We start from the raw sequence: 13,481 nt of genomic DNA, 5'->3' as shown, positions 1-13,481 counted from the left end.
TTTTGGCAAATTAATTTCCAGCGGCCGCCGGTGAAACTTTTCCACAAAAACTTGCGAAACTTTTTAACCCGCCACAAGCACCGCAACGCCGCCTGCGAAGTCATCTTTACGCCTTTACAGTTTTCGACCTGTTTGCACAAAATTTAAATGGCAAAGCCACCTCCCATCCCGCCCATCTCTCCCTTCGTCACTCCAATAATGGAGGACGAGTTCCGCATCCTGTTTGCCTTGGGAGTGCGGTTTTGTTGCTTACCTTTTAACTTTTCCACTTTTTGTGCTGCACGGCAGGGCGGCTGCCCCAAAACTCGATTCGATTGAAATATCTGCTTCATAGTCCGCGAAACGCGAATTCTTCGCTGCGAAGGGGGGCGCGCTGTTTGCTCAATTTGATAGATTGCTTAATAAGCTTAATTGATTCGCATTCGCGCACCAATTTCGAATTAATCAAGTTAAAATGTTGCTCAGTTACCCAATGGCAAAAGCCCCCCAACCGAACACCATTTTGAAGTTGGCCTAATTGCCGAGTTGGCCAACGGAAAAAGTATAATCATAAACAAACAAGCTGCCGCGGAAAAAATCGGAGAACGAGTTGAGGGAGTTGAGGAGGATGCCTGAACATTTGAGCAACTTAAATTGGCTAATTTGTGTGGCTTACACAGTAATTACATCTTTGGCACCGCGCACTTCCGCAATTTTATTTGCCTGCCAGGTTTATTAGTCGTCTGGCCAGGCGATTTAAAGTAATTAGCTACCTCGATGTCATGGCAGCAAAGTTTGTTTTTAGTCCATAGCCAAACACACAAGGACTTCTATAGAATTTTCAATACAATTTTCTTTGCATTCGCAGACATACCGGTGGTGAGTCTGGAACTGGGCACCAATTCGCTGAACTCCACTCTACGCGAGGGAATCGATGTCTTCTTCGAGTGCAACATCAAATCGAATCCCTGGATATACGAAGTCAGCTGGCGGCACAATGTAAGTGACCTCCTACTCCTTACCCGCAAATTTTGAAAGTAAATTGAACAACCCACTGCTTTTGCCCACTCGCGGCTAATTTAATACGACTTGGGGGCACGTTCGAGAGCAGGAAAGCGCAAACCTCTTAGCAGCAACATGCGGTATTATTATTATTATTATCATTTTCATTATATGCCATACATACATTAGCCGTTGGCGGCCGGGCTGATCGAAAGCCCAAAACTCTGGCCGAAATGGAAGGCATAATTGTTGCATATTTTAGGGCTGCCAAGGGGCAAAAAATGGGAATCCACTCTACGCACATACTAGGAAACGAGCACACACAATTTATTATTGAATTACTCGGCTGTGAGAGAGAGCACTTAACAATTTATGCAGACCGGGCCTAATTTATGCAGCAGCCAGCGGCTCTTCAATCAGCAGTCCCGCCCTTCGTCCTTCGTCCTTCGGCCTGCGGGGCGTATGCGCAATGTAACGCAACATAAAAGTGTTATTAGCTTTGAGAAATTAAATTTATTTCAATTTAGCAGTTATCGGTAAATTGAATTCAATTCAATAAATTATTACGCCACACACGAAGGGGTGGAATTTGCAGTTTGGAATTCGATATATTCCATTTTCCATTTTCAATTTTCAATTTACCTTTCACTTTTTGCTTTCGATTTCGATTTCAGGGCAAGATCCTAACCAACAACCCAGCCGAAGGCATCGCCGTCTCCAACCAGAGTCTGGTGCTCCAGAACGCCAGCCGGGCGAGGAGTGGCATCTACACCTGTGTAGGCAGCAATCGGGAGGGCGACGGCGAGAGCAATCCCGTCCAGCTGGACATACGATGTGAGTATGGGAGTGTCCTTCGTCCTGCGTCCTTGGCCTTAGCTGCAGTGTGTTAATTTACATAACAACTTAATTAAAACCAAGTGGATCTTTTGATTGCAATTTGTAACTAACACGTTACACAATGCAATTACAGCAGGACGGATGCTCCATCACTGCATCAGCCAGTCACTGTCTGTTTGCGACTTATCCTGCCGGAGACAAATTGAATTTTTCCCGTAAATCAGACAAATAAATCAATTAAGCAGCAACAATGCAGCCACAAACGAGGCGACAATGCTGGCATTTCCTTTAAATATTTAATTGTGTAAAATCCAGAAGTCCACCACACCCCCCATCGAGCGAATGCCAAGCTCAAGTTTTTCTTTAATTGAAAACAATGTCCTGCGCTTTGTCTCCTTGCAGTTGCACCTGTGTGCCGACCTCGCCAGCGACTCTCCTACAGCTCGGGCAGGCATGAGACCGTCAAGGTGGCCTGTGAAATCGATGCCAATCCCGCGGAGGCCACCTACGTTTGGAAATTCAATGCAACTCAGGGCGAAACAGTTGACATACCGGCTTCGCAAGTGGCCGTGGATCGGGGCCGGAGTATTGCCCATTACACGCCCATGACGGAGAATGTAAGTTCACCACATCATCCTGTCCCTGTTCCTGTCCCTATCCATTTCCATGCCCATCTCCAATACCCTGTCCATTTCCATGCCCATCCCAAATACCATGCCCATTCCCATAGCCATTGCGAGTGCTGGCGCACTCCTAGAGGCCATATAAATCAGTCCGTGGCACGCCCTTGAGGGCCAGCACATAATTTTCCAAACGAGTTGCGGTTTTGAATTTTCAATTAAGGTTGAAAAGGTGTGTTGCCAACGGCGTTGCCATCGCCGCAGTGCATGCATAAATTAAGCCAACGAAATGCATTGTCACTCAACCCCACCCCTTAACCCTGCCCCAACCTGCCCCAATCTGCACCACCTGCCCCAAAACTGCACCACCATACCGCCGTATCCTTGCACCACCCACACACGTACTGATGCCCGTGTTTGCGATTTCTTCTTTGCATTGCCAGGACTACGGAACGCTGCTCTGCTGGGCCACCAACGAAATTGGCGATCAAAGTGAACCCTGCGTATACACAATATTCCCAGCAGGTGAGTAGCAGCCATCGGGAAAGGGAAGTGACTGACAAAGTGGGTGGTTCACCTGTATGCTGGGCTATGTGCCCTGCATGGACTCTATTTCCAGGGCTTAAGAGGTTTATTCGGCACTCAGGGCGGTTTATTTTGTAATCATTTCAATTTAAAATATCATCAGACTTGCACACAAATCCTTTATTAAATAGTAATACATTCTTCAGTAAAACTGTCACCTACACGGTATCTGCAGCTCCATCATCAAAGTTGCTAGCCGTGGGTTGGGGCTTTGCTTTCAGCGGTTTTTGTTGATGTTTTGTTTTGGGTTTTGCCAAGTCCCGCTGTGCTGATTTGTCGATGACTTTGGCACTTTGGCGCTTCGCTTTTTCTGGCTTTTGGCTGCTGGATTAGGCAAACTTGCGCTGCGAGTTAGCTTATTGATTTTGAAGAGTATGCGCATGCAAAAAGCCGTAGACAAATGCTTGGGGTACCGACAATTTGTTGCTTGATCTCTCCACTAAGCCGGAATAATAAATACCTCGTTTTTGGTGCCCTTCTCCATGCTTGCAGGCGAGCCGGATCCGTTGCTAAACTGCACGGTGCTCAACCAGACATCGACGGGATTCCAGATCGAATGCATTGAGGGCTTCAATGGCGGCCTGCAGCAGGACTTTATAATGGAGGTTTACATGAACGGAACGACACGACATCCCAAAATTTCCAAATCAAAGTGAGTACGCCTCGAATGCCGGGACTGTACCAAAAACAAAAAAACGAAAAAAGAAAGGGGAAAATACCAGAAAAAGAGGCGGAATGGACACGGAGCAATCAGAATCACACGCCGTGTGACTTCTGCATTACAACAAGCCCAACGAGCCGTGGCATCGAACAGAACGCATGGCCATGGTTACGTTTGCATCCATGGATCCATCCATTGGCTCCATGGCGATGTGAGCATCCTGCAGCTGCTCCTGCTGCTGCTGCTGCTGCTCCTTCGGCGAAACCCATTTGTCCTGCTCTTTGCTGTGGCACTGGCCTTTTTTGCGGTTGCCTCGTACTTGATTTGGACATTCAAATATCGATTCAACTTCGTTGCAGGCGACCGTACTTTGAGGTAAGCGGCCTGGTGCCCGGCATGGGCTACAACGTCTTCCTCATCGCCAACAACAGCAAGGGCCGTAGCAACGCCACCATTTTGCAGGTCTACACGCTGAAGGATCCGGAGAAGCAGACGGGTGAGTTTAATCACACACGGCCACTCACACTCACACACTCACCCTGGGAATCTCCCAGTTTCGAGGAACAAATCCCCACCTAACACACATACATGTGACTCGAGTGATGCGGGTGATGTCCTGCCATTCCCTGCTCCTCTTTCTCCCTCTTTCTCTGTGCGTTTGCAATTTCATGCATGTCCTGGCCCGAGTCCTTGCTCACTGGCCATAAATTAATTGGCAAGGGCCTGCACTTACAGCTGCTTCATTTGTCTTTTAAGTTTCGCTAACATGGTTTTCTTTCCCTTATGCCTTATTTGCAAACTGCACGCTTTTGTTTTAGTTACAATAACATTCACTAAGTCCTTCCAAGGACTCAGGCCTGCCTATCCCAAATCAAAATCAAAAGCGACCGCGACCACGACCACGACCAGCGACTGCGTTTGCGATGAGGACGAGTTCCTAAATCTGGGCAAGGGATTTGGCCACGACGAGGGCACGGACGCTGACCAGCAAGAAGGTAGCGGTGGACTATCCTTTTCTATAATTTTCTATTAACTATGCTTTTGTTATGGTTCATAATTTAATTTGTACAACTGCCTTGTTCGTTTATTATTATTTGATTTAATTGATTAATTCTATTCAATGTTATTATTTAAATAAGAATTTTCATTTGAGTTATGATGTTATTATTTAAATAAGAGTTTTCATTTGCGTTATGATTTGTTGTTAGTTTGTAGTTTTAGTTGTTATTCCTGTGTTTAATATTAAATATTTATTTTTGTTTGCAATAATATGTTTGTTTTATATTTTTGCTGTAATTAATTTCCACCTACAAATTTTTTCGGTTTATAGCACCATTAATTCACTTTAACAACTTCACCCCACACAACTTCAGTCCACACGCGAAAAAAAACAGAGCTGCACAAATAAATCCGGATGCCAAATGGTTTTATTTTCCTGTTCCCTTTTTTTATGTTGGGTCACTAAAAATTCTCGACATGCCGACACGGACTGCGACCGAAATTAGCAAGCCAGGGGGTTGAAAAAGGAGTGGGATTACAGCTCGCAGATATGCACAAATACACAAATACAGTGAAATACACGTACACATGCACCCACACACATGCAGCTCATTAAGGCGGCACTAAATTCGAGGCACGTGCGACAGAAACTGCCACCGACAACAACAAGAACAACAATAACAGGACGAAGGACGAAGACTGGACCAAGAACGGAACGTAGTTAGCAGCTCATAAAACAATGCAGTGTCGCTGGCAGGAAGAAGGCGCAAAGGTGGTGCACAGAGAAAAAAACCATAGTGACACTTGAAAATCTTTAAAAAGGTGCCAAGAAGTATGCAGTACAGAATACTCCCTGTACTGCTGCGTACTTTGAGGCCCTTGCACATATAGTAGAAATATATCACATTAAGTAGAAATCAACCTTGGTTTGTCTGCGATTTTTGTCTGTGCACTTGAGGCAATATGTAACTGGAGCAGCACTTGCTTATCCTGCAATCTCTGGTCTCTTTCCGGTTTCCCCTTTTTTTACCACCCTACACCCTCATTCTCTCGCAGACCTCTCGCTGGCCTATGCCCCCGTCATCGAGGACATCCGGCCATTCCTAGGCATTCTGGCCGGCATCGTGGGCAGCATTTTCCTGGTGGCCCTCATCATTGTGATTGTGGTGCGTGTGCGCGGCTCTTCGGGGCGCGATCGCAATAATTACTCGCATCCGGGCAGCGGCGGCGGCGTTGGCGGCATTGGCGGCACCACCGGCAACGGCAGTGGGATGGGCGGCATCGGCGGTGGCATTGGCGGTGGCGGCGGCGGCGGCGGAGTGGGCGGGACGACGGCCAACGGGAATGGCAGTCTGGGCCTGCTGGCGAGCAACAACAATGGCAGCCTCGTCATCGGCACGCTGGGCCACAATGGCGGGCAATCAGTGCAGGATATGCATCGCATCGGCCGGGAGACGTGCCATGTGACGAGCAGCCTGGACAGCATCGACAAGAATCCGGACATCATACCGCAAGGTGGGTTGGGTGAGTTTCCACAGGTGGCTTCGATTATACCGGTCGCCGAGCTAATCCTTACTGCCCACGGGGCTGAATCCTTTCTCTTTTGTGTGTGTTTTTTTCTACTGCTTTGCAGATGGACACGACCTGGACGATGAGTGGACGACAAAGGGACATGGTCGCACATACGCCACGGCGGCGATGGCCGAGCAGAATGCCGTGATAACCTCCGGCACCTATGATCACCTGATGCCCACGTACGCCGTCGTCGACAAGAAGACAGCTCCGCCCCCCGGCCATGGCCAGTACATCCAGTATAATACGCTCATTCCCGTTAGCAAAATGGGCGCTTATGCCAATCAACAGCAGCAGCTCCAGCAGCAGCCGCAACAGAAGGTTAGTTATGCCCATGGACATGGACACCATAGACACCCTAATCCACTTCCACGGGCGGGGGCACACAAACCTTTTACAATGCGCCGGAGATACCGCCAGCGGAGCATTAATTTATGACCCATGGGCGGCAGGCCAGGTGCTGGTCGCCCCTTATTGTTTCACTTGGTAACAGCCATCCACATATTTCTGGTTAAGTGGTTTTTATAGCCAGCAGCTTGTGCCCTTGCCTCTTGGGGCAACAATGAGATACTTCATGATAAACGCAGCGAAGTCTCTTAAAGGCAGCTCTTACTTACTTAGTAAAACAGTGTATAACAGTAACTAACTAGTCTTCAATTATATTCGAATTAGATCAATATTAAACATTAGGATACAAATAACTCGAGCAAAAAGTTAGCGGTGCGGAAAAGAAAACTATTTCAAACTAGCTTGCAACTACCACACTCTGCCATTGAAGAGCTACAAAAATATGGCAAACTTACAAAAAACGCAAAGTTTCTTGTGAAAAACTCCTGAAGGTCGCGAAAAAAGGCGAACAAAAAAAGTAAGCGAAACAACAATGGCACTGATGGGAATAGAACAGCATCATCTGCAGTTGTACCAGAAGCGAGGAAACCAACATAATTTGAAAATCATTTAAGTAGAAATTTCTCTGTGCCAACCACGCCCCTTTTTCGTAGGAGTAAGAGGGGCAGTAAGCGATAGCTGAAGCTCCGAAGGCAGCCGCAGCAGCTGCAGCAATATAAATTTTCCATTTGCGAATTTAATAAAAATAAGTTGCAGGCAAACCCAGCGCCATTCGCCGAGACTGCGGAGCAGCAAACCGCTAAGGAGCCAAAGGATGTGCGCATCCTGCCTCCATTCCCCCTCCTCCATCGCTCCTTCGCCTGCAACCTCGAAATGCAATAAACGGCCAAGTGTGTGCCTCGCCGCTGGTTCTGGCTGGAAAACGACTGTTGGGGGCGGGGCCAGCGACGGCAGGCACATTACAAACAGGCGTCGGATGTGGGCGGTGTCTGGCCTAAACAAACAGACGACCAGCAGCAGCAGCAAAAGCTGCAGCAGCAGACATAAAGCAGTCAGAAGCGAGGAATTCTGCCGTGAATTCTGGTTGATGTGTATTACCTTTAACCTGCTCAGGTTATTAATAGCACCAGCTGGCCATGTCACTTGGCATTTACTGCTTGCTATTCTACGGCAAAGGATTTGACAATGCCGCAGATTTTTATTACACTTTTCCTAGGATAATCATTGAAATACTATATTCCAGCAGCTTAGTGGTTTGTGCAGAAAACCAGTTTTGGTTTTGGTGCATCAAATATAAGTTTACTAAGAGACAGTATTCATTTCAGACTAGTAAAACGCACCAGCTTACCTGGTCAAAGTTAGTTTCCACTGTTACTTGTTGAACTTGCACTTGTATTACTATTTAATATTATTATAATTAATATTTTCCAACTTTCTCCCCCCCAGACTGAGCTCAGCTACAGCGAACTAAGCGCCCCTCTGGTCGGCGGCCCGGTGGGCGTCCAGCGGATGGCCCCCTACTGCAGCGCGACCTTGGGACGGCCGGGCAGGCAGGCGGAACTTAAGCGGGCGGAGCCGAACATCTACTCGCAGGTAAATGTGATGATGGACGACGAGATTCTGGCCGACTTGCAGGCGGCCGCAGCTTCCGGCAGAAGCTATGTGGCAGGTGCCGTGGTCGACAACGTGGGTGGAGCGCCCAATCTCTACGTTCAAGGCTATGCGACGCGTGTTTAGCATTCCATTCGATTCGATTCGATTCGATTAGTTTGTTATTATTTCGTTATTCACTTGGTTATTGCTTGTTCAAAATAAACTTAATTTATTCCACTCATTATCTGTATGATTTGTGCCAAGTTCTAGTTTAATTACATTCCATATTGGTGGGGAGCCACAAATAAAAGTTATCATCCTGCGCTGATAACAAGCTGACCACATCAATAAACCGAATATTTATGTTCCATCGCAAAGCAATTTTGGTTATTACACATACGCACCGTAGCACACACAAATGAAGATGCACAGCAAAAGAATATTGAGAACTCAGTTTAGCTAACAAAATGGCTTTAGAAGGCACAGAAAATCGGACAGATGTAGAATAATGACGAATGCAATACCCTCGCTGAAAGCGCACAAATTATTTGATGGAATTTGCCCAGAGAAATTGAGTGCCTGTGATGCTGAGCTCAGATTTGCAAAGAACTTGGGAGCCTGTGAAAGGTAAATACGTAAACTTGACAGATACGACAGATACGACAGAAGAGGAGAACATTTTTCGAATTTGTCTGGCCATGGCAGACAAGTTGTGTTCCGATTTTGTGGAACACTAGAACACTCCCATCGGGACTTTTGCTCTGCTCCAGACCACTTCTCTTTGTTTATCCGACCAGCTTTCAGTCCCCTCAATTATTGAAAAGACTTGAGCCACATATTCAGGCTGGACAGCTTGCAAATGCACTGGAACAGCCATTGTGCTGTAAGAGAACTCGTTCGTTGGGAATACAAACCAAAACAACGATTAATGCAACCACATGAGCGCAGCTCTGGCATCCATTTCAGATAATCACATTGTTTGGGTTTATTGTCATTTATGGAAAGGTTTTGCATGACATGCTGTTGGCTCTTGAGTGCTTTTCCCATGCAATCCAACAAAGGAGCCTTTGCTATTCAGCTAATAGTTCTGTTATTGTTTTATCGAACTGTTTTTAGTTGGACTTAGTGAAAACCCTTAAACAAACCGCGTTATTATATACAACATAATCTTTTGTTAGCGCACTCAATTGCATATTTTGGAGTCTACTCCATGCACTCCAGTTTGAATGGAGCTAAAAATTAATTCACTAAAATCCCGTTGTGCCCATTAAGAGAACAGCGTCAGCATGCCCCGCCCAGGCATACACGTTAATTACGAAAATAAGGATATAAACATGCGTCGCATACTCGTATACTCACATACTCGGATACCCACAAAGCCAGCTCGCAGAAACACGAGCCACCGATGGGCCAATTATTGTAGTAGCTCACCACATAGCCACATAGCCAGCCTCTTGTATGCCACGGCAACCATGTTGGCTAAATAAACGCCTGCCGCGATGTTAACTATCAGTAACACGGCGCGGGGTAAGTGGGGGGGGGGATGGAACCGCAGAGTCCGCGATGCCTGCAATATGCGTGGGAAACCACGTATACATATTAACATACAGGCCACTGGCACACTTTTCACATTTACTACAGCATGCCATTAAATGGCGGAAAATAATTAATATTATCTTTCCGGACTATACAGTTGAGTTTGCTCCAGTTTGTAAACTTGTAAAGTTTGATTTCAGAAGTTTTCCTTATGTAAATAAGAAGTTTACAATATTTTAGGGCACTAGGAATAGCTACTGACAATTAATTGGCGCCCCACGTGGGGCCCAAATACGTGAACCCAAAGTAACGCGGTTTATAACATATAAATTAGCTATGTTTAGGTGCAGCATTATCATTTACGCTCCCCATCGATCAATTACCTTTGTTTCAACCCTCGGGCTCGCAACTAACTCGCAGCATATAAATCATCACATGACTAAAACCTCATTACCTACTCTATTCCTCTACTCCTGTGCATAACCGCCACAGATCGATCTGGCACATCATCCCATGCCCATGTACTCAACGAGCCCGATGTTTGGCACGAACAGCACCATCACCGGAGTCACCATGTCGCATCCATCACAATTGGCCACCTTCTCGCCGACGCCGCCGCCGCCCATCTTCACCCACAGCATGGTGACCACTGGCGATGGCCTCCTGCAGCCGGTGACGTGCATGGGCCTGGTGGCAACATCTTCGGCTGGGGCATCGGTTCCACTACCCCCGCATCCACTACCCCCGCAGCAGCAACAGCAACAGCAGCATCAGCAGCTGACAGCGGCCAATGGCGGAAACGGAAGCATCGTCGGCATGGGCATGAGCCTTTATGGCAGCGATGTGGTAAGTGTCAGTTTGATGTACTATACTTCCCCAATTCCTGGACGCTCGAGCTGGATGCTCCTGGTTGATAGCGAACCGGTCGTCAAGGCAACTCTCTTTCGCCTAATGTCCAAAACGTTGAAAGCATCAATATGCAAAGTGGATTTTCGGGCATGGATTTTTGGCAGTGCTTCTGGAACGGAGGGAAGCAGGAAGCGGTAGCAGGAAACATTTATCTTGGCCACCCAACCCCGAAACCCAATGCCACCCGCACCTCGGGGCCATCTTTTGTGCCCAATTTTGTTTTCGTTTTTCCCTTATAAATGGCAGCCGCTGGGGCGGAAAATGGGTTTTTGCGGTTGGACCGATAACTGCTGAAGTGATTGCAACCGCCGAAAGGGTATTCAAATGTAGAAAATTAAGAGTGGAAACTGTTCCCAGTTCAGATACTTAACGCCTAAGTGGAACACGACTGAACAACTTCATTATGGGTCCTCAGAGATATCCTTTTTTGTTCGGTTCCTCTACACTATGCTCCTTTCAATCGATTAGCCCGCCCAGTGCGTCATCGATCAACAGATGACTCACAGTCGCCTCATCCCAGTGACAGTGCAATTTTCTGGCAATCCATAACCTTTGCTCCCTCAAACAGACAACTTTAAACTCAGCTGTAGTCAGAGAGAGAGAGAGAGAGATAGAAGTTTGCCGGCATTTTGAATGGGTTCAAGGCGGTAAATGACCCCTGAATGTGCTGCAGGATAATAAAAAAACTAGCCGCTCGCTGTCCCGCTCCCACCAGTGCCAGTGCCAGTGCCAGTGTCCGCCATTCATTGTCTCTGTCCGTTGCTTTATAAATACCCTATTATGTATACTCCCAACGCAGCAGTGCGTTCGTCCTGGTTCGTCCTTCTGCTCCTCGAGATCTCTGGTAGTGGAGCAGGCCAACAGGCTTTGGCCATTGCATTGTGTCCCTGCTGATGCTCGTTCCAGCAAGAGAATTACGTTTTTACAACAATGTCATGCCAAAAGGACACTGCGGTGTGGCAACTTTTGACTCTAATGATTGCAATTATTATGACCCAAATAAGAAGAAGACCGCCACGAGAAAAAAACGCCAGCAGAACAACATCATCATCAAAAGCAGCAGCAGCAGAAGAGGCGACTGAATTCACAATGTTTTATTCCACTCGGGCATTTTTTGTGTTGCCTTTGCTTGAGCTGCTCCTTTCGTTTGTCACTGATGTGGCCCTTGTTTTTCCTGAATTGGGCTCCCAAAGGCGGCTTCCAAGCCAAAACACTTTGGGCCCAGGGGAGTTGGACAAGAAACAGAGCAAAATGGCTGGGAGACTTGTTGGTTTCGGCTTTTTGTGTTTGTCTTGGTTTTGGCAAAACCAAATATTACGCATACGCAGCGTTTTTGCTGCTACACTTTGCTCGGTGGCACTGTGGCGGGAAACTTGAATTTGTAATAGCTGTGAGTACTCAAATAATATGCGGCTCATTAATTTTAAAGCAGCGCTCTTTAGGGCTTCCTGCCCCCGAGCTGTCTCCTTTGTTATTTACTTGGCTAAATACGGTTTTTGTCTCTGCTCTGTGGCAAAGTGTCTCATCTCGCGTCCCCAATCTTCTCCATACCATTTCAGGGCAAACCCCAGCTGCTGAAGACCGTGCCGGAGGAGGTGCACCATCAGCTGAACGGGGAGGACATACTGATCGCCCAGGATCGCAATCTCGGATCGGGAACTCGCTTCTGACGCTAAACTCTGGGTCGGGAGGAGCAACTAATCTAAATGTCAGAGCCACACAGGGAATGCAAATCAAAAAAAAATGAAAACTGCAAAGAGAGAACTATGAGAAACTACAGAAAAAATCGGGGAATAATTGGTAAACAAATTGACTATAAGTTGTATGTGATGAGCCAGAAAAACCGCAAGAAACCGCAAATGAGTTGATTTTAAAGCAGAGGAGAGCTGCCTTAGTTAGCACTCTTTTAAGAAAGCAAAGAACATTGAACGATGATACCGAAATGGATGGCAAACCCTGTAAAAAGATAACAATAAACTGTGCATGTAAATTGTTCGAGGCAAACGTGAAGCTCAACAAAAAAAATCCATTTAGCCTAAGAAGACGTGTAAATTACGGAATTACAATTAACACACACTTATAGCTATAATTGAAACTAACATTAAATCGAAGGAAAACGAAGGAAAAAGTAACACTGAATTGTTAATATATTTTTAAACAACAGCTTTAAGCGCCAAAAAAGAGAAACATAAACTTTTAGCTAAGTAAACGAATTCATAATTGTTGTTGACCTTTAGTTTGAGTAACCTAGCTCCCATTAACATTTAGCTTGTAACTTGGGCGTAACTAAGGCATTTACCACATCTAAATCAAATTCATTTAGCTTTAAGCTCCAAACTTAGCATAGTTCAAAATTGTAATAAAAAACGATCATAAAGAATTTAATGAAACACTAACTCTAAGGTAACCAAAAAAAAGATAATGAACGATTCATAAACGACTTAAATTAGCAAATCCAGTTTGCATTTTATACGTAACGAACTACGAGAAAGAAAATCCGAAGAGGTTTGCAAGAGAAGCAGACAAATCGCTGGGGAAGTGAAATTCTAGTTTAAGGAGAAATGCATAAAATAATAAAATTAAAAGGCTAAGCAACTGCATGTAAAATATTTAATTGAGTACTAGGCTAAAGTTAATAAATTAAATTTAATAAAATGTACGAAAACAGAAGTCGCACGCGTGTACTGATTTCATTTCAGTTCAAGTTCATACTTTCAACTTTAGAATATATGTATATGCAAAATGAGTGGGTATCAATAACAGGTGAGTATGCATATAGGGTAGCTGACCTCGTCTCCTCTCGATTTCACCTTTTTGGGCACTAACTGGAGCAAACAGGA

The 13,481-nt window shown here is 45.9% G+C and overlaps 1 protein-coding gene across 5 annotated transcripts in view; it reads left to right on the top strand.

Moving 5' to 3' along the window:
* Positions 1-13,256, top strand: part of LOC122612940 (nephrin) — a 56,996-nt gene extending 43,740 nt beyond the window's left edge. For 2 of the 5 annotated variants that reach the window (XM_043786852.1, XM_043786854.1), the window contains 11 exons: positions 848-978; positions 1,656-1,815; positions 2,221-2,435; positions 2,882-2,963; positions 3,516-3,675; positions 4,044-4,180; positions 5,740-6,207; positions 6,317-6,576; positions 8,050-8,196; positions 10,225-10,578; positions 12,201-13,256. In XM_043786852.1, the coding sequence (XP_043642787.1) occupies positions 848-978; positions 1,656-1,815; positions 2,221-2,435; positions 2,882-2,963; positions 3,516-3,675; positions 4,044-4,180; positions 5,740-6,207; positions 6,317-6,576; positions 8,050-8,196; positions 10,225-10,578; positions 12,201-12,311 (2,225 nt within the window). In that variant the 3' untranslated portion in view covers positions 12,312-13,256. Of the gene's footprint in view, positions 1-847; positions 979-1,655; positions 1,816-2,220; positions 2,436-2,881; positions 2,964-3,515; positions 3,676-4,043; positions 4,181-4,502; positions 4,722-5,739; positions 6,208-6,316; positions 6,577-8,049; positions 8,335-10,224; positions 10,579-12,200 lie in introns of those variants that run through there. The other 3 variants (XM_043786857.1, XM_043786853.1, XM_043786855.1) reach the window with 3 other exon arrangements.
* The last annotated feature ends 225 nt before the right edge of the window (positions 13,257-13,481 follow it).

Source organism: Drosophila teissieri, chromosome 2R (genome assembly GCF_016746235.2).
Source record: "Drosophila teissieri strain GT53w chromosome 2R, Prin_Dtei_1.1, whole genome shotgun sequence".
In the NCBI taxonomy this organism is placed as follows: domain Eukaryota; kingdom Metazoa; phylum Arthropoda; class Insecta; order Diptera; family Drosophilidae; genus Drosophila; species Drosophila teissieri.
This window is presented reverse-complemented; position numbering and strand designations above follow the sequence as displayed.